This window comes from Phaenicophaeus curvirostris, chromosome Z, assembly GCF_032191515.1.
Source record: "Phaenicophaeus curvirostris isolate KB17595 chromosome Z, BPBGC_Pcur_1.0, whole genome shotgun sequence".
Taxonomy (NCBI): Eukaryota; Metazoa; Chordata; class Aves; order Cuculiformes; family Cuculidae; genus Phaenicophaeus; species Phaenicophaeus curvirostris.
This window is the reverse complement of record NC_091431.1, coordinates 38,121,301-38,142,528: the sequence shown is the minus strand read 5'-3', so window position 1 is coordinate 38,142,528 and position 21,228 is coordinate 38,121,301. Positions and strand designations below refer to the sequence as shown.

Here is a 21,228-nt window from a genome sequence, read left to right as displayed (position 1 = left end):
GAGGCCTAGGAACACCTTGTACTTCCTTACAAACTGGGGAATATTTCATAATTCATTTGAAAACAAAAAGTTTATATAATGCAAGGAAAGTAGCCTTTTTCTGTTGTTTTTTTCATGAAGAGCAAGTATAGTCTCAAAATTCTCAGGCAAATTCCTCTGACACTATGTATAGCCCCTTATAGATGATCCTATTTCTTTATCTTATGGCATCTTTTCAGTGTAGCAAGAGACGATGATAATGTGAGTTTGGCAAAATATTACCTGCATTTAAAATAAAATATTTTCAGACAAGCATCATAGAAACTGGAAGTTAACAGAAATGAGAAAAAGGAAAATATTATTTTACAGTAGAATAATTTTTCTATAACTAGTATTGCAGTCATAGAGGTCACAAAAGATACCATTAAAGTTTTTCTTCCACAGTTAGAAGTAAAAAATTAAGATGAGAGGCACAAAGACCCAGACTCAGAAGGTTACAGAGCTGCCCAGTTCTAGTTTAAGATTCTAGGTCCCAAGCACAGCTAATAGATGACCTTTGTTCCATCTGATTCACACCAGTGTGAAAGATTCTCCTTAGTGAGCTCTATTTTACCTTAAAGCTTGTTGTGATAGAGGCGAACTTATTATCTGCTGTCTCAGGATTGCCAATGAGGTAGTCCCAGCTTGTGAACATTTTCCAGCTGAAATTAAAACTAGTGTCATCCCCACCACCATCATCATTTGCATTCTTTGCCATTCTACAAAAGCCAGAAAGACACAGGAATACTTTGTTAGAACTACTTCTGCTATATGAGCATGATTTTTATATTGCTCCTAAATTCTAATATTGTTCTCAAAAAAAACCTATATTATTATTAATGCAGTCCATCATGTTATACTAACTCTGGGAAGTTCAGTGTGAAACTAGACGGAAGGATGGAGTTTTTCACGTTTAGACAATTTAAGAGCTCATCAGTTCAGGTTTGCATGAGAAAGAATGTGTTAATTTCATTAACCCTTTTAAAAAATTCTGCTGGATAAGAAACTCAACAGGAAAACATCAAGATCTGTTAAACAGAAAGCTGTAGAGCATCCTGAAGTATTATAGCTGTAATTAGAAACTTCACAAAGACAAAAGAAGTATTGTAAAATAACAAGACAGAACAAAACCTGTTTCTACCACACAAAAAATATCACTAACACAGCTTACTATCTTCTCTTTTATCTCCTGAGCACTTATAAATAAGATTTATAACAGAATCTACAAACGTCAAATTATTGCCTTAAATAACTATTTTAAAGCTCATTAATGCAGCAGTTATGTGATCAATATCAATACATTCCACATACTACATTTTTAGCAGTCCAGTAAAACTCTCCAGGAAGAAATTAGTAAGTAAATAATACAGAAAATCCTTCTGAGCTGTCATAAACTAATACCTGGATTGATTTGTTTTGTTTAACTACTCACATACAGAAGGGACAGATATAATGAAAGATTCTTGGTAGGATCTGGTTTGCTGCTAGTTGCTGGAGTATGATTATTCCTTCTCAAGAGATCCAAATGAAATAGTGAGCGGTTTTGTGATTGTCTTGCAAAGAATCATTTAGCGCTGATTCTGAGTTTTGTATAGAATTAGTTGCTGTATGTATCTTTCTTTCTTGTCTTCTTTCTTCTTAGAAGAGTTTAACTCACATAAGGTTTGATTGAAGGTAGAACAATGTCTTAGCTGACATTGTGCTAGATGGAGAGTACTGTGAAAAGATGGGCTGACAGCTCTGTTCCTCACTTTATGCATTTATTTTTCAGTTAGAGGTTAAGAAAGGGAAGTGTTATGTTATTTCAGATTTCCACATAGATAAATATGGGCTGAATGAATCATAGATTACTTTAGCCTTGAATATGATCTTGCATTGTACTGCCCTTACAATTATTGCCTTTTAAAAAACTTTTTATTTTTTAAAAAAAATTATTTTTATTGCATTTTTTAGAAAGTCACTCTCATTGGTCAATACTGGAATTATCTGCCTATTTGAATATACTTTATTTCAGAGCCAAGAAGAACTTACGTTCGAATGACAATCATAAAGCTGTAGCCAATAGTCCCAACTCCAACAAGGAAATACGAGAGAGGCATCCTGAACTTGAGCCATCCTATTGTCCTCTGGTTATTGTAATAACCATAAAAGAGTACAGAATACTGTGCGAAGCCCTGAAAAGTCAGCAAATATTGTAATGTCGTGTCTGCTAAATATGCACAATCAGAAATCGTACCAATATTAATGTACTGAAACATTAATTTGAATGCATTCAAAATAGTTGCAAGTATCACTGTAACAAATCTCATAGAATGGAAAAATCTATCATTTTCTTTAGGAAGACTTAATATATTTCATGTAAACTCTCAGAAATTTTGTCTTTAAAGTCCTTTCAATCAAAACATTTTCACCCATATACTTCTCGTTGTAAACATAAAACCACATTGATTTACTTGCAGATGAAATGCCAGATTTTTAACTTAATTTTCACATTTCTAAAATTTACTTCCATAGATAATTTGATATAAAATTGTCATACACCTTCTCTGTCTAGCAATGTTGTTGGCTGTTCATTAGGTAGTCATTCAATATATGTTAACCAATATCTAGCTGTGTTTTATGGACTATTATTCAGTATACAGGGGAATGGGGGGTGGGCACAGACTCCACAGCTGTAGAAAGTGCAAAGCAATTGTACCTTCTTTATCAGCAATCCAAAGTGTGTCACACTTTCTAAAAATATTAATGAGAATCACCCTCTCTTCTATGAGTTGGATTGCTGATTTTTCAAAATAATTTACTGGTATATGATTAACTGTAAGCACTTGTTTGGATCTAAAATTATCCAGCTAGCTAAAGCTTCCTGATAATCCTCAGGTTAGAGCAAGAACATGCCTCCTAGAAGATGACTGTATCCCAAGTATTTACAAAGACAGCTCAGCACATACACAGCAGTATCAAAACTCCAACAGGATGTAATAATTTCAAGTTAAGTACAAAGTATTTGACTATGCAATTGGCTGATAAACTATGCATTAGTTTGACACTAATACAGTAAGCTGAGGGTTTTGTGAATTTTAAAAAAAAAAGCCATTTACTTCTGTTCTCCTTTTCAGTTGTCCATTTTACTTAAATTCAATAACATCTTTCACTTACATATTATTGCAAAACATGTATTTAACTTACAGTAGTTCTTATGATATATCAAATGAGTCACAATGTTATCTGGAAAGCCTAATTTGCAATTCTAAGCTGAAAATGAAATATTAATATACAATAAACAGAAACATTATTCAAAATATCTATATTTGCTGATCAGCATATCTCATTATTCTTTATGTCAGACTACCTTTGAGACATGTACCTACATAAAATAGGCAATAGCCTTCCTCTGATAAAGGAAATATTGTAGAACATATTTATTACTAACTACTAGGAAAACATCTATACCAGTCAGGAGAAGTTTAAATTCAATAGTATGTCTTTTGCATTTTTTTGCATATTAAAGCACCCTATAACTCCATCTTCATTCAGGTTTCAATACAGCCTAAACCAGCTCTGGAGACCCTTTGGATCCTTCAGAGTATTAAAACACTTTTTAAATCACTGTGTCCTGCAAAGTTGGAGATAATTTACCTACTGTATAACATCCAGTATATTTTTCATGCGCTTTGTCTACTGCATCTCAGTATGAGACTCAACATGCCTTCAGCTGAGTAAAGGTAGGTATGTATAGAAGATTTCTTTCACTCCTTTCTGAGTCTAACATAAAAGATGAGTGAGATAAGAATATTGGTCAAACGCTTCATTGAGCTGAGCCTTAAACGTCTCATTTTTTAAGGTTTGGATTATTATCATAATTGTAAGATATGCAATGTTAAAATTAATTTTCAAGTAAAATATGTAAAAATCCAAAACTGTTTCTTTTTGCCATGTCAGTAAAATAAGTACAATTTCCAGTGAAGAAAAAAAGGAAAACATATTTTGGTCTCAATGTTTGCTGATGTGGATTCCCTTATTTATAACTTACTTGGTAGCATGCAGGAACCGCTAGAGATGAAAGGTACTCTTTTTGCCCCTCAATATTTCAGGGGTTTCACCTCTTTCATTGTCCTATTCTGTCTTTATTACCTTTCCCTTTTTTTGTCTAAATTACTATTCTGTTATTTACTTTACTTTCTTCTTCAGAACTGTCAGATCCAGAAGAGTTACTTCTCTTTCCATCACCTATCTTCATTCACCTTTTCTCAAATACTTTTCTTTCAAAAACTTTGTTCCCATTTGCTGTATAAAGCTCTTCGAGTCTCTATACTTTTCACTTATCTCCAAGATACTAGGTATCTTTTTTCTCCAGTATCTCCCTGATGTTTTAAATATCTAATTTTGCCTTCATCATTATTTAGTTTCCCAGCTATATGTCTAGGTGTATTTTTCCTGTCATGCAAATATACAATGGCTGATGAACCAAACGTAATGCCATTTTACGCAGCAGTCCTCTCAAAATATTTCATAAGTGGCTTTTTAGAAAAAAATTTCTATCCTTTTGTATCCAGAGGGTCTATCACTTTGTGTGACAAAATAAAGCAAAAGTAACATGCTCAGTTTAAATACCTTTATTGTCAAAACATAGACAAACATTGCAATTTTCACCTATTATCTTGTTTTCTTTAAATTCAGTGATCTCTGATTAATAAGCCTGAAATATTTCCTTGTAAATGAGAAAATGTGTATATCCAGTCAAGATTTTTCACATCGTTGCATTGTTTACAACCTGTATCTTCCTCCACTGATGGGTGAAGAGTTAAAATAGAGCCAGGGAAGCTAAATAAAGGACCAAAATCCAGCATCTTCTGAGTCACCAAATGAACATACTGCACCACAAACTAAGAGATCCTGTTTGAGGCTGTGTCACAAGATTAGGGAACTCTCTACACACTAACTATACTAAAAAATGACAATATTAATAAGAAGCACAGGCACCATACCCTTTTTATGTTCTTTTTCAGGAGAGACCAAAGCTATCCTCCTTTTGGAAAGGGAATAGGTATGAAAATAAGCCGGAGTCTGCTTCCGACATCATATTCATGTTTGCTGCTGCTAAAACAACTCAAGTGCTAATAGATAAGTATATGCACAATTACGTTAAAATCTTGGTACTGCTTACAGAAGGGAAAGAGCGCAACAGACTTAAGGAGAAATTACTCTTAGCCTCAACTAGATGGACATAGCTTTTTGCAGGTGAAGAGTACCTCTTGATAACATTTAGTATGCTACAGAGAAACCTAAGTCTTCTAAGCAACACATTGTATTACTAAATTTATAACCAGCTGACTTCATGCAAAGTTGTATCATCATTACATAAAGAGGTCAACTACAGAGACATACCATGGGCAAAATTAGATAAAACTATTGCTGTTAGGAAGAAAAAGCAGTATGCTATATTTAGGAATATACCATTATCTTGTTAGTACAGGATGTTCAGATCCTCAGGCTGAGGTGGGCATCACATTAATGGTAAAGCATTAAGACGTATTTCTCAATTCAGCTAAGGTTTCTGTATATTTTATAAGACTGAGAAAAAAACCCAACAAAAAATGCAATTATTTGTTTTAGAAAAAGCCTAAAGAGCACATTATTGAAATTTCTGTTCTATTTTTTTTTTCTAATTTACACTGCATCCTCAAATTCAGGACCTTAAAAAACTTAGGACAAAATTCACCCATGAGAAATGGAAAGTCAGTACCCAGGGATGTGAATTCAACTTTCTTTTGGCACACACTTTTGGATTGCTACATATACTGAAGTACATATGTGAACATTGAGCTTCACTATATGTTTTCTCTGAAGCAAACATCTATACTAAGACCTTGCAATATTGCAAGTTTATGCACTTACACTAAAATCCCAAAGGGTAGCAAAGTTCATAGCAGTTGCTTCTTCAGCTCTTGGGACAGTTTTTCTGGGTAAAGAGCCATATGGTTTCCCCATTAAAGCCTGGAAGCAAAAATGAAACCAATTTACCTTTCAAAGCAAAATACCAACACAGGGAAAAGACAGAGATCTGTCATTTCTTAGGAAGATTTGTTTTATGTTCCTAAACTCCTTAATGAAGATGACCTACTTCTCTACTTCTTTTCCTTGCTCTCACATTAATGACTGAAAGTATACTTAAAATATGCATTAATGGTGCTTCCTAAATTTAAAGTAATGTTCCACTAGTATCACTGGACTGTCAAGGTGTGCCTTTTACATGGAAAAGCAACACAGAAGTCCAAATTGGTATTTGTCTTACGGACAATATCAGAAGTTTCATTTTTGTTGTATTACAGATTTTATTGGGGTTTTAATCAAAATATATGGGAAGATGCTAGGGACTTAGTTTTTGGATTCTGAGACCCTCACTGCTGCTAGCAAGATGCTGTATATATATGCATAACCTCACAGGGTCCTTTCCAGGCTTTCCCCTGAAAACTGTTGAGTATTTTCTGTTTCAGCTTCAATGGAAGATGGATCAGGCTATTAAAAAGCTATACTAGGAAGGTGATGGAAATTCCTACCTGGCTCTTTCCCACCTGCTTACTAGGAGGTAAGATAAAAGGATGTGGCACAGTAAAATCAGGGAGATGGCACAACACTTGCAATTCCATATAAGCCCTCTTTCTATGGAGAAAACACGGTAGCTCAAAGGAACTAGACAAAGATTACATTTTACAGAAGTTTTTTCTGCCTGTATCACATCTGCTCTGAGCAGGATTACTAACAGTGATGCTGCACACAGCACAAAAAATGAGGGGACTGTCTTGTGACTTTACAGTCCTGTTAGGCCTTATCAGCGTGCGACTATTAAGGCAACTGAAAAGGATCGATGGTGCCTCAGAGACCTGGAAGTAAGACTGCTCCTTAAGTCACAGTTCTTCTCCTTAGTTCTCCACAGAAAAAAAACCTCAAACATTTAGCCCCATCCCAGACCACAGGAAAATGTTTTCAGGACACAGCCCTGTATGTATTTTTCCGTCACATCTGTTTCAAGATGTGTCTCTGTAGAGACAACTGTCCACAAAGACAGTACTTCTTTACAGCTTTAGTATACCTTATAAATAAATACCTTATAAATAAAGCATGGAGTAGAAATTTATTTAAATGTCTAGTACTATGAAATCTCCTTGCAAAGACATAATTTCACATAACAATTCTCAATGATAGTTTAAAAGATTCCCACCTCAGGCACCATTACAAGTCCAAAGGTCAGTCCAAAGAGAATCATGTTTATTCCATACATCCAGCGCAAGAATATGAAATAAGATGCCACTGACGAGCCGAAGTGACCTACGAAAATAAGGGCAAACAAATTAGTCCTCTTATGCTTTTTTTCCTTAAGATGAAGTCGCTAAAATTTTATTTAAAACAAATAAAATCAGGGGAGGCTTTTCATTTTCTCTATTGTCATAATTCTAATAACTTTTTCCCAGATTGCATACTAGTGCTCATTGACCTGGCAGAGCAAACAGAAACAAAAAATACGCGCATATTTTTTATACAGAGTATTTTTGTCATGTAAAAGCTGTGATAGTTACTAATATTAAATCTTATAGCAGCAGGATTCAAAGGAAGTCATATTTTTAAAACTTTTTTAAGCAATTTTTTTAAGCATTCTTGATATTTTAAGCCAGAAATGTCTGAAATAGCTCACCACTTCATACTGATATCTACCCGGTCTTTCTAGACAGTCAGCTGCTTGGAAGAGTCAGACACAATTGAAGAGGGCTGTGATAAGAAGGGTCCTGTTTGTTATAGTGGGGAGCATTACGTAACTAAACAGTGGCTAAAGATGAGTTTTCTTGCCAGGGTTTAAATGTAGTTCGTACCTTCTTTTTCTTCTTTTTATTACTCTCTTTATTTCTTTATTCTTCTATTTATTATTATAAAAAAGACATTATTGATTTCAATTCCCACAGAATGGAAAATTCTTTTAAGGATTCTATTATCTAAACATTAATATCCCCTCTGGTTCAGGGCCATAGGCCCACCAGAAATAATCCTTGTATAAATTTGAAATGTGGGGTTCATGCAAGTTTGTAGTTTAGGACACGGTGTGAGAAGTTTAAAGCAGGGAGTGAGTTTTCTCATGCCAATATGAGTTGTGAATTAATAATTATTAATGGTGAATAATATTTTTTTTCCTATTGTCTTCCATAGAACATCTAAGGCACAGTAGCATGACTATTGAATTATTTGACTTGATGTGGTCAAGGTGGTTTTTGGGTGTCTACAAGAGGCCTTGAAATGAAATCAGAAATGTATCTTTAAAGCACATAGGAGTGCATAAATTTACTTATCACTCTAGATGTTCTCCTTCTTAGACTAGTCTGATCTATCCTAAAGGAGCAAGTATCTTCTTGAAGTCTGTTAAAATTTACCCTTCAAGCTGAAACTACCTCAAGAAGAAAAGCTTGATAAAACTGTATCTTACACTTTGGGAGTTCCCAGGCATACCAACACAACTCCAGATACCAAAAGTTCACTCAGTATGAAGCATTTTCTTCCTAGGTGCTTCTTGTGTATAGTTAAATGCCCCACATGTTGGCCACTTGCCCCAGCCTAACACATTCTTCATTTGACCTCTTTTTTCCTCAAGGTATACTATTTTTATTGACTTTAGCAGTTCTATTGTTCTCTTAAAGCATGCTTAGCTAAAAGTTGCCTTTCCCATTAAGTTTCTGGCATTGGTACAGGTAGGGTGGTACAGCTACCTATCCTCTTCAGTTTGTGTGAGAGAATACTGTCACCTAACATTGTTTTACCAGTACAGTATTTCTTTTAAGTTAAAGAAATCTTTCTCAGTCGTATCTGACTGATCTTTTGCCACTATACAGGACCTTAATACAAGCCTCATTTGCAATCTGCGTACAATCCTGGCCACTTTTGAGAATGGACAAACACCCAACAACACTATAATGTAAGCACCAAATTACCTAAAAAAGAGCCTCCCCTACATAGTAACTCCTGAATTACTAAGAAGACAAAACTTTCCCATTTTATCAATATATGGCTTGCTATTGTTTGCTTTGTTGATCCTCTAGATCTCAAAATAGATGTCATACTTTTCACAAAGGTATTTAGCCAAATGAAAAGTTTTCCTACACAGAATAGTCTGTGCATAAGTGTCAGGTTTTTGTTCCATTCATGCTGTTGCTGCTTATACTTTCTTTCAGTTGGGATCATTCAAGATTCAAGCAGTACCTGAAATTTCATAAATTATTGTCTTTCTTTTAGATGCTATTAATGTAACCTCTTACGCCCTGTTAACATTTACACTTCTGTGCTTAGTGCTTGCCTTTGAAAGAAAATATTTGTACCTTATAGCATAGTATTAACAGTGATGATAGAGGAATATATAAAAGTTCTACATCTCATTTCTCTGGTCTAAGAGACTGCTCAACTATAAACCCATCTGTTGGAAGGAGCAGTAGCTACCTAAGAACATTTCATTTTCATACATGTTAGCTGGTGGATATAACATACCAGATACATGCATACCTTTGTGTATGCATGTGTCCTGGTGGCAAAATTATCACAAAAGAAACATTAGTTTAAAAATGGTAAACTGTGTAGTGAAATGGAAATCAATTGTACAGATCCAACTCTGTGGTGGTAAGCTAAGCCAATGCATTTTGCATCATCAGATTGCCAAGAGTGGCCTTAAAAGAACAGCCTGCTTTATCTGTCACAGTATGTTGTCATGTGCCCCTTGTTTCACTGTAATGTCTCCTCCAGAAATCAGATGTTATGCAGACAGCGCTACCTCCAGTTTTCTTTATACAACCATATTTTGCCACATGAGACTGCAGCCCGTTAGAACTAACCTGACTAAGGACACAACCAATTCTGTCCAACAACTGTATCTTTTAAAATATTGATCCTGGCATCCAAGTCTAGCATTCAACCACTTTCTTCAACTGTCCTCAGTACTTTGGGTGGGCTGAAGAATCCACTGGTTACATGTGAGGTGTTACCTGTGCCAGCAAGATTCTCTAAGGTGTTCAATATGCTATGTCTATCAACTCTTGTGCAAATTCTTAAGCAAACAAAGATATTTTTCTACCAAATTCTTCATAAACAGCATCAGGTACATCCTGTTCATTGCCCGATGTCATGTTTAAGTCAGTAGTGTTACTGTCATTTTACAAGGTGCTGAACTGAGCTCCAAAAGACAAAGTCATTGTTATAGCAGTTAAAGGAACGAGGCCCTTGCTCACTTTGAAGCTATCTGGAAACATGCCGCACCTTGCAGGGTAGCTTCTGCTGTTTCTTTTTTGTCACAAGTGTACATCTGAAGACAGCAATTTTTAAGAACACTTTACTCTCTAGAGTTCATGCATACAAGCTTGCAGCTGACTCTGTTGAAAAGGTGGCTGCTCCTTCATCAAATCTGGAGCATTAGATGAGAGTTTGATATAAATTTTTTTTTACATTTCAGTTTCCATTACTTCTCCTGTTTGAATACCTAAACACTTTTTTTTTTTCATCTGGGGCCTGGCAGCTTTAACAATGTAATCATTAAGATGACCCTGATCTTAGTATCAAAAATTAGCTAATAAGAGGTACACGCTGAGATCTCAGCAATATTTCAGAGCTGTTCTCTTGAAATCATGCCGCCTTCTATATTATAGAGACCAAACTGTGATTTAACTGTACTTCTTCAGTTACTGATGTTCAGACAGAGAATTGTTTCCACAGGTAAAAGCAACAGCAGCTTCCCTTAGCAATACACTGAACAGAAGAAAAATTAATAGAAAAGGAGAGCAAACTTCACAATATTATGAGATTATGAGAAGGTATTATCTCCTCGTGATTTTTTGACCTTCCAAATGACAGCAACAGTATTACTCTTTTTAAATGAAGAAATATATATATAAAAAAGCAGGACTGGAAAAATTACTGTGTTCTATTTTGCATTTTGATTTCACAAGGAAAGAAATGTGTCTGTTGGAAGTTAGTACAAGCTTGTGCCAGGACAGTCCCTTTAAAGAAACTTGCAGAAATGTTGCTCTCACAAATCTTCAAGATGTCTACTATGTGTCCAGACCATGTGAGAGACCACGTGCATCTTGCTGATGAGTTTGACTTTAACTACACATCTGCAGCAGCTTCTTTCTAAACTCTGCCTCAAGAGAGCTGATAATCTGTTCAACTGTCCACAGACCATATGCTTAAGGACATTATATAAATAGTTGTCAAGGGTTGTTTTGCAGTCCAAACCTCCACAAAATTCAAAATGTATCATTTTCCTGTTCATCTGTTGTTCTGTTTATGGCCTTTTGATGCAACCCACAGCTTCTTCTAAAGATATGTTCTCTAAAATCAGTTCCCCACACACTTTCATCTGCATTTCATCAATGCCAGAGCCTCACTCCTGTACCCATGCTGTTAAGACAGATTTTCTTCAAAGACAGAGCTGTAGTTTAAATTCATCATTGGAACTGAAAAAAAATACTGACTTGTGCCAAAAAAGCTACTCTCAAACATACCCGCAGCACTAACTACATTTTTTTTTTTATACTTAAGCCTAATATCAGGGACATCTATCCATCTCTGTGTTGCATGATATGACTAAAAATGAGAAAAAGAACACCAAAACGCCTCTTACATAAGGCTTAAAATGATGAAAAAAATCACAGAAATAATTATTATAGAAATATAGACAAAATAAAGTGAAGGTAGGCAACACCTAATACCAATTCCACTTTCCCAGGATAAACTTCAACAATGGCTCCTGAACTGTTACCTGTATATTAAGCATTTTCATTTGTAGGGTGACTAACAAGCTCCTAAGGAAATTTTCAAGTAGCTATAATATCAAGCTGAATAAATGCTAATGAAAACTACTCGTTGATTTTATACTACACATTGAATACAGACATGTAGTTCTTACTATTTTGGCATGCATCAGGAATATGATACTACATTCTATTTTTTATTACCTTCCATGAGTACTTACTTTCAATCTCCTTAATTTTCATTTCCCAGGGTATGCAGGCTGTCTTAAAATTCTCAAAATCTCTTTGAAATTTCATCCATTTCTGAAAAGGGTCACAGGTGAAAAAAAACCAAACACAAAACCCCACATTATCTCAGTGCTCAGATGCTCCATTTACCCTTGAGCAAATATAACCCCTTAATCAGACACAGCGTCCTTTGGCAGAGCCACTGTAACAGAAGCAGTAACTTATGAAGAACCATCTTCTTTTGTTTGCTTCGACTACCTGTCCTACCAGCTTTACCCAAAGCCTCTAAGTCTTCCACAAGAAGAATGATTAAATAATCACTTCCTTTCATGCCATTAAGTTTTTTTAGATTTGTTTCTGAGATTTTAATTTGTTATTTCTTTTGCTACTCCAAATTCTGATCTGGAGCTCAAGCTGTGTCATTTAATTATGATTACTCTATCCAGTAGTTTAACTATTAGATAAGCATGACTTCTGCAATTGAGTTTCCTTTTCCCAGCTGAGTTTGGAAGCCTAATTATTTTTTGTGAACATTAATGCTTATGAGATGTGACTACATAATTGCTTGCAGAAAATTCAGTCTAACTAAAGGTTAGCCTGACCATATCAAGTAGTCCTGTTGAATATTCCTAGCATCATTTTGCATTAGCATTTTAGTTCAGGGGAAATGTGCTTTTGAAGTGAACCTCCCAAAACATCCTGATTTACCACACTTACATTTGCACTGTAAAGCAGTGTCAGGGTATAAAACTAAGTCAAAAGATAAACTTAGGGAGTACGCTTGGGGAGCATGCGAATCCACATTCACTGCTACTGGGTATTTATTCCTTAAGATCTACCAGAATGACCACGTTGTGTGGACATTAGGTCCTCAGCAACCGTTGTTTGGCCATGCAGTCATAATCCTACTAAGGCATATTGCTTTGCAGGACATATGTGACCTTTGAGCCTTGGCTCAGTGGAGTTGTTTCCAGTATTTCTGTGATTGGGTAAAAGGACAATTTTGATTCTTTATAAAGGGCTGTCACAAGGGAAAGACCGAGCTTTGCGTTCAGTCCACAAAAAGACCTATCTACACCAAGAGAATGCAAACTTGCAGAACAGTTGATGTTTGTCTTGAAAAGTCTCAGTCAAAGTGTGGGCTTGCATTAGAAATCTTTTTCATGCAACAGCAGTAGGAAAAATACTGTTAAAATGCAAAGAAAGGCAAGGAAATCTGTTTTGGAAGACAGGTGTATATGACCATAATGTGCAAGAGGCCTCCAGTTTGCATTACATTAAGATAGTTAATAATAAATTTACCTTGGTCATCATCACTTTGTATGCATAGAATTTTTTTCCTTTTCCTTTTCCAAGAGCACCTTCAAACTTTTCCACAAAAAGCTGTGCTTCCCTGGAAAATGAGGGCAAAAGAGAGGTATATCATGCTACAGATAAAACAATATTGTCTTTTCCATGACAATGTAAATTTTGATGTGTTCTAAATCCTCATAGAGATTTGTGTAATCTTGTTCCCTCAGTAATGCTCAGGAAAGAAAAAGCAATGAGATTTTATTTTACAGAAGACTAATCACATGTAGCGCAAACAGAACAAGTAACTGCAGTAATCTGCTCTAATCCAAATGCATTTGGAGTTCTGAGATCTGCCTACATACAGTTAATGCTATCAAATATTTTTAGTTACAGTGGCTTTCTTTTGCAGTTCACCTGTTGCCCACTTGTGTCACTTAGAAACTGTTATTCCTCCTGGTTCCATCTACTATAGAATGTTGCCTAGCTATTAAGGGAAATTTATTTTCATTTTTCATTTTGGAGATAAGTGTACGCAAGACCATGGATTTCCCCTCTCTCTACCTTTCTCAAGACTAGATATAATTCAGCTTTTCAGAACTTCTGTATATATCATCTCTAACTGTATCATTTTTGGAATAAGTTCTTAAAAACATAGCTTCAGTGGTCCCAAAAAACTAAAATTTTGCTTATAAAGATATGGGAGTTAAAAAAAATCCTAGTGATACAAACATTAAAGGAAGATTTATAAATTGTTTTAAAAAGGCATAATGTTCATGGATTAAAACAATAAATAAAATAAAACAAATAAGATCAAGAGAATATTAATATATCTTCCATTCCGTTTCACCTAGTCTTCATTTCTAAGTATGACATTCATGTGTGTCTCTGTTGAGAAAATGTGCCCTCTAAGTAAAATGTCCTGATTTAAAACTCTTGAAAATCGATTAAGAATGCTCAGTTGTCAATTTGTGCACGAGACTGTATAACTATTTTATCAATTTCTACAAGGTAGACTGTTGGGAAAATGTTAATTATGATGTATGCCTCTCCAGAAGTGCTACAGATAAGTTCATTGAATGAAAATAATTATAGTGCTTGTATCTTCTGCTCGCATATTTTGTGTAATCAAGCAAAAAAATTGTCTTAGACCGAAAAATCTGACAGTGGCTTTGACAGAATAATGGAGTAGTGTGCTAAAGCAGAATTAAACTTATGTGTGAAGAGGGCTGTTAACCACATCATAAATTCTCTTAACTCACGGTTAAAAATCTCAGTATTTTTCAAAATACTGTCTATTTTTAGTAACTGCAGATGCTTAGGGTGACCTTCACACTATCATCTGGAGACTTATTAAAACCTTTCTCCACTAGATAGAGATGGCACCAGCCTCTTTAGCTCACAGTACCAATGCTCTGAACAGCCGTTTGTCTCTATGTTTCTCAAGATAGCGCAAAATTGAGTTTTCCCTCTTCAAAAGCCCTGTGACTACTTCCACATTCCAAGTGATCACACTTAACCCAGTTGGTGAAGAATCTGGACCAATGCCAGTTCATCTGACCTCCCTAGGAGTTCCATGTATCTTTTCCCACCATCTGATACTCCATTTTCTCCTTCAAAGTCACAGGCTGGCAAAACCAAAAAGCTACAGACAACGTTACTCTTCTTTTTTGGCACCAGGCATGCACAAACGCAGACAAAGAAGATAAAATACTTGTACTCAGCAGCCACCCTAGCCACACATGACACCTAATCACCAATTCAAAGTGTTCCTCAGGGACCAAGTCAGTGCCTGTTTAAGGCTCTCAGTCCCTTATTCTCAAATCTGCACTTCTAAATCATATTTGTATTCTGGATTTTGGAGTGTGATCCTTCTGTGCTTCAGCTAATCTTAACACTGACTGAGCCTTCTTTATTTTCCTAGCCACTGTGAGTCCATCAGAGATTTTCTGATTCAGCACTCTCTCTCTCATTCTTTCACTTTGATTCTCCAAAAAATTCTGCTCTTAAATTTATACTCTTAAATAAGTCGGGGAAAACAGATTCTTTCTGCTTCAGGAAACCGGTGTCCAAGAGTGCCTTTTAAACCCATGTCCTCAGGATAGAGAATCTTAGCTGTCAGGCGATATAAGGCAGTGTCAACAGTAGATGGCAGCTTCCTCGTAAACTCTGTAGTCAGCGCTCGAGCAGTACCGCAAAAGCAGCTAGAATCTATAAACCGGATATGTACTAATCTCCAAAGTCAGTATATCATATTCTAGACTTATTAGAATAACATTTTACTACCCTTTCTGTCACTAGGTAATTCAAGCATTGGAGCTTATTCATGAAAAAATATTGAAATCAAAATCATCTGAGCTATAGAAAACCTATGCTTTCAGTCACTAATTACATTAAGTTATGCTGCAGACTATGAAGTTTTCAAATTACAAGTTGTTTGGGTTTTTTTATAGTGAAGCAGTAAATTAGAAATTTATGGAGTTAATATGTAAACAACCATTAACACATAAAAGACCCTGCATAGTACTTATGAACATATTTTGCAACTGTTGCTGAAAACAAAACTCCACAAACATGTTTTGCTATAAAATTAAACTAAGCCAAAACAAGGAATTTTCCACAACAAAAGTTATTAAAAGTTTTATTTTTATAGTCTTAATCCAAGCCCTCTGCTGACTTGTTTGAAACATCTTTTTAGGAGGTTTACTACAAAAAATACTTCTTAACCCTGTCTGCCTCCTGAACTCTCCATCAAGCAATCTTTCAAGCTGAAGTATTGGCAGTATTTAAGTTTTTTCTCCAGGACAACTCAAAATATTGCTTTCTGTAGGTGGCAATCTGGACCTCCAAGTCTAATGCTACAGACTTTCCTGAATGCTTTCCCAGGTTTTACTTTGCCAATGGCTGAGGTTTCCTTTATCCCTGCATCCCCTCTTCTCCAGCACTGCCCAACTCCACTGTGTGCTTTTTACAGAACTGTTATAAACTATTCCTTAATGCTGATACTTTATAATCTGCTTTTCTCAGTTTTTTCACCTCACTGCCCTACACTGGACTAAGTTCATCATTGCATCATAAACAAACCAGATCCTGGTTAAAATTCTTACTGGGTGGTTCCACATGCAGTCAGCTGAGTTACATATGCAAGACCAGAGCACAAAGCCAGTTGGATCCATGCGTGCATATTTGTGAAGCTACTTTCAGATTTCATGGAAGAAGCATGGAGCAACACCTTTCATTTTTATACATATTGTTTTCCTGTTCTCACAAACCCATTGTTTAAATCTTGAAAAAAAAATAACATCAATCCAAATGGTGGACTTACAGTATTACTTTAGTTTTCAATTTACACTGCATTTGCATTCTAGTCTAGTTAAAATACACTGGGATTTTTTAATTAACAGGACTTCTGGCATTAATGCATATTTCACACTGATCATGACAAGAAGGTATTTCAGATGTGCATTAAAAACTGTGGCTGTGATATTTTCCATTCTTGTGAACTAAGAGCCAAAATCATTATGCAGTCAATAATCACCACACAGTCAGCTAAACAGCACGTGCTATATGGGCCAAAGAATTGTGGTGAATGGAGTTAAATCCAGTTGGCAACCAGTCACAAGTGGTGTTGCCCAGGGCTCAGTTCTGAGGCTGATTCATTTTAATATCTTTATCAATGATCACGAGGAAGAGATCGAGTGCATCTTCGTTAAGTTTGCAGATGACACCAAGTTGGGTGGGAGTGTTGATCTCCTGAGGGAAGGAAAACTTTATAGGTCCGGCTAGACTGATGGGCTGAGATTGTATGAGATTCAAGAAGGCCAACCAACAGGTCCTGAACTTGCATCATAGCAACCCCATTCAACACTACAGGCCTGGGGAAGAAGAGCTGGAAAGCCGCCCAGCTGAAAAGGACATTAGCGTGTTTAACATGAGCCAACAGTATGCTCAAGTGGCCAAGGCCACTGGCATCCTGGCTTGTAGTAGAAATCCTCTGGCCAGCAGGACTATAGAAGCAATTGTCCCCTTGTACTTGAGGCTGCACCTTGAATACTAGGTTCAGTTTTGGGCCTCCCTCTACAAGTAGGACATTGAGGTGCTGGAGTGTGTCCAAATAAGAGGAATGAAGCTGATGAAGAGTCTAGAAAATAAGCATTATGAAGGGCCCCTGAGGGAACAGGGATGTTCAGTCTGAAAAAAAGGAGGCTAAAGGGAGACCTTATCACCCTTTACAACTCTCCGAAAGGAGGTTATAGCAAGGTATGTGTTGGCCTCTTCTCCCAGGCAGCAAGCGATAACACAAGAGGAAACAGCATCAAATTGTACCAAGGGAGGTTTGGATCAGATATTAGGAAAAATTTCTTCACCAAGAGAGTTGTCCAGCAGTGGAATAGGCTGCCCAGGGAAGTGGTGGAGTCTCCGCCCCTAGAGATATTTAAAAGACATGTAGATGTAGTGCTTAGGGACATGGTTTAGTGGTGGACTTGGCAATGTTATGTCAACAGTTGGACTTTATGATCTTAAGGGTGCTTTCCATCCTAAATAATTCTATGATTATCATGCAGTTGAAATATTTTTTTTTTTCCTAAGCAAGCTACCTTTGTTGTTCTACAAGCATGTCTTTCCTTTTGGTGTGTGGTGGATTTTACCAATAATATTCTAAATAGCATTTTCATACCACTTATTTAGAGAGACTACATCTTACAAGGGAACCCCACCACATGCCAGTATACAGAGGAGTTATTAAGTGCCCCATAGCAGCCTATTTGTTAACTGCACTCCTGAACACTTGCATGACTTAAAGATCTTACTTAATTGGTAGTTAAATGCAAATCTCAATAACAACTTGATCCTATGAAAAATTCCCAGCAGACTTTTACTGAAATATCTGAAATCAAATTTAGTGCAGAAGCAGAGCTTGAAAGAATGCCTACAGGTGACAAGGCAGGAATATATATGCAGTTATGTTCAAAGAAATAATACAGGAACCATAACTATCAGATGATGCTAGAGCCATCAAAGAGAGCTTGTTTTCTTTTTCCTCCACAGCTTTTCTTCCCTCATCAGCTCTGCAGCATGTAAGTCCCACTAGGTTACTCCTGACCCCTGTGATTTGCAGGTTAAGGAGGACTTGCCCTGACTTCCACTTAAGCTTCCTAGCTTTTAAAGTTCAGCAATGACTTGGCACCATTCAGTCAGGGCACAGCCTTGCAATGTCCTGTCTGCACCTGTGACATGTGTTCTTTTGTTAAATATAATCCAATATGTTACTTTATCCAGGTTTCTACCTTGATGTCTAAACCATCGCACTAAAAAACATCTATTAGTACATCCATGCAGACCTTTGCCACATTTTGTCTTTTCCTCCATTTCTTTTGTGCTAATAATAAAATGTGAGAAAAAGCAATCGAGCTATAAAAAGTAGTCCTAAACCCACAGAACTTTTTCAGAAACCAAAATGAGAACCAAACACACATACAAATGTATGCACACCTACTTGGAAGTAATGCAACTTTACCAACATGAGGACGTGTCAAAAACAACGCAGAGCGACAAAACTGAGCTTTGTAATCACTGGTATCATGTGTTATAGGTAATTTATCTATATCACAAGGTAGGCCAAAGTGTGCCCCGTTAGCTAACTGTGAATTTAAAGAAGCTTCAGAGAAACCTTATTAATTGAATTACAGACACAAGGAACTAATAAATATTGCATAGGGCTGGGCATTATTGTCCCAGAGAAGACTGAGTTAATTATTAATACTAGGTGTGGAGTTACAGCTTCCAAAGTGCTAGGTGTACGGTGCTTCAGCCACTTTGTTATTGCACAGAAAGGATGAATTACAGCTCTTAGAGGATGCTGCTAATGAATAGGATTCAGATGGATTGCTCACATTTTTCAGTAACAGTTCAGGAAGGCTTCAGTCTCCAAGATCTAAAACCTCATTAAAAAGAAATGTATTAATGTTGATCATGCAGGACTTCTCCAAGTCATAAACAGTTTGGGCTAAAACTGACAACACAGTAACAGCTGTCAGGCACAACTTACTTGAAAATTAGACCAGCAGTAATAATGGGCAAATTATAGTGTTATTTAATACACAGCTGGCCTCAAGGATACCCAGACTGGCCCCCAGGAATGCCAGTATGTCCACAGTAAGAGAGTTTAAATACTGATTCATCAGAGTACAAAGAATGCATCCATGGAGGATTTATTTCCACCATCTCCCACATACACTTTATGTATCTTTGAGTTTTGTATACTTATGAGACATTTTATTTCCAGTACATCTATCTTGATGGTGATCTAAGTCCTGTAATAAAATAAATTATGCTAAATTATACTGAAAAATCATTACACTATGTTCTGTCCCCAGCAGATGAAGAGACTTCACTGTTCTGTTTTTCTTAGAAAAAACAGGAAGTTCTCATGCCCCTCTTTATGTTCTGTATTTAACTAGAAGCTCTTTAAAAATCTTAAGCTTGACATTTGATTGCTTTTTGGGTTTTATATTGCCATTTCACTTTTTTTGATGGTTTGCCAATAGGCTTGTGGTACAGCTTATAAGTGAGACCACTGTCAGCACATTTCCGGATTCTTGTGCTTAATTCTATAATTATACATCACCGTAATAGACTTTGTTGGTGGATACAAACTGCATGACTGTTAATAGTCTTTGCTATTTTATAGCACAAATCCTTGACTATGTAAAATGTTATGTGCACTAGCAAGGGGAGAGATTACTATACCAAAGCCAAACACAGTAGCACACATTTCAAGCCCTCCCTTTTCCTTCATACCTGTGCAAAACCCAGCCTGGAGAATGCACAGACAGGGATGCAGTCCCAAAAAGCAGATGCTCAGAAGTAAACTGGGATAGCTTTCCCTGGAGGTTTTCCAATCTGCAACAGCTGAAGCTGTGATTCATTAATTCCCCAAAGTTTAGTGGAAATTAAATCTTTCCCCTTGTTCTGGAAAATTAACGCTTCTTTAAAAAAAAAAATATTTAGAATGAAAAGTCCTAAACAACCCTAATATTCACTTTCCAAAATAATATGAAAAATGTATGGTTTGGTCTTATTTTATGTTACAAATATTAGCAAAAACTTGAGCGTTCTTGGGGATATCTTTTTCATTCTCAGAAAAAAAAAAACAGCTGCTAATGCAGAGCAAACATGGAAGTGGGGTTTGGTTCACAGAAAAGAACATTTCTCATAATGCTGAGAAGAAATCTTCAATGAAGTAACTCATCACTGTAGAAGCTGGAAGAGAAACAGGGAAATTTCTTCTATCTCTAAGCAGATAGACTTTTTTTTATCACACATCCCATAATACTCTAAAATTTTCACAGAGCAAGAAGTAGATGATGTGGGGAAATAATTGCTAATAATAACTATTGACCGAAAGTCTCAATGATAAGAGATGTGAATACAAGAGTATTCAAAAGTCACTTGTTATTGATTTACAGGTTTAAGGCACTTAAAGTCACTGTGTATATATTTTACACATGCTCAAGAATAATGTCAGTCTATCAGGCTGCAGGTTCTGGTGTAAATTTAAATAACTTGCTAAAATACAAACCAAATACATAGATACCATAAAATGTGTTGATATAGACACTTCTGTATTGTTATAACTACAGTCATAATAGAGCATCCACTGATAAAATATTACTATACTTCTTATTTTAAGTAGCATAACACCAGATCTTCCACTGCAACTCAGGTGAACTTAAGGCTCTGAAAAGCCAACCATAACAACAGGACTCTAGAAAACTTAGCCTATTTTCCAAAGTACTGAGTACTTCCAGATTCTGTGATTTTCATTTAAGATGCAAAATGCAGACTTAAATGCCTAATTCTCAGCTCATACACTTAAAAATGTGATTGATTTAGTTTTCAAATTATTATTAAT

The 21,228-nt window shown here is 36.0% G+C and overlaps 1 protein-coding gene across 1 annotated transcript in view; it reads right to left on the bottom strand.

Moving 5' to 3' along the window:
* The window catches only part of LOC138733697 (transmembrane channel-like protein 1), a 60,398-nt gene that overhangs the window by 22,769 nt on the left and 16,401 nt on the right, over positions 1 to 21,228 (bottom strand). Inside the window, exons 5-10 of the mRNA XM_069881163.1 lie at positions 13,326 to 13,416; positions 12,017 to 12,098; positions 7,238 to 7,344; positions 5,914 to 6,012; positions 2,050 to 2,192; positions 593 to 737 (exon numbers count right to left, since the gene is read on the bottom strand). Coding sequence (XP_069737264.1) covers positions 593 to 737; positions 2,050 to 2,192; positions 5,914 to 6,012; positions 7,238 to 7,344; positions 12,017 to 12,098; positions 13,326 to 13,416 — 667 coding nt within the window. The remainder of the gene's footprint in view (positions 1 to 592; positions 738 to 2,049; positions 2,193 to 5,913; positions 6,013 to 7,237; positions 7,345 to 12,016; positions 12,099 to 13,325; positions 13,417 to 21,228) is intronic.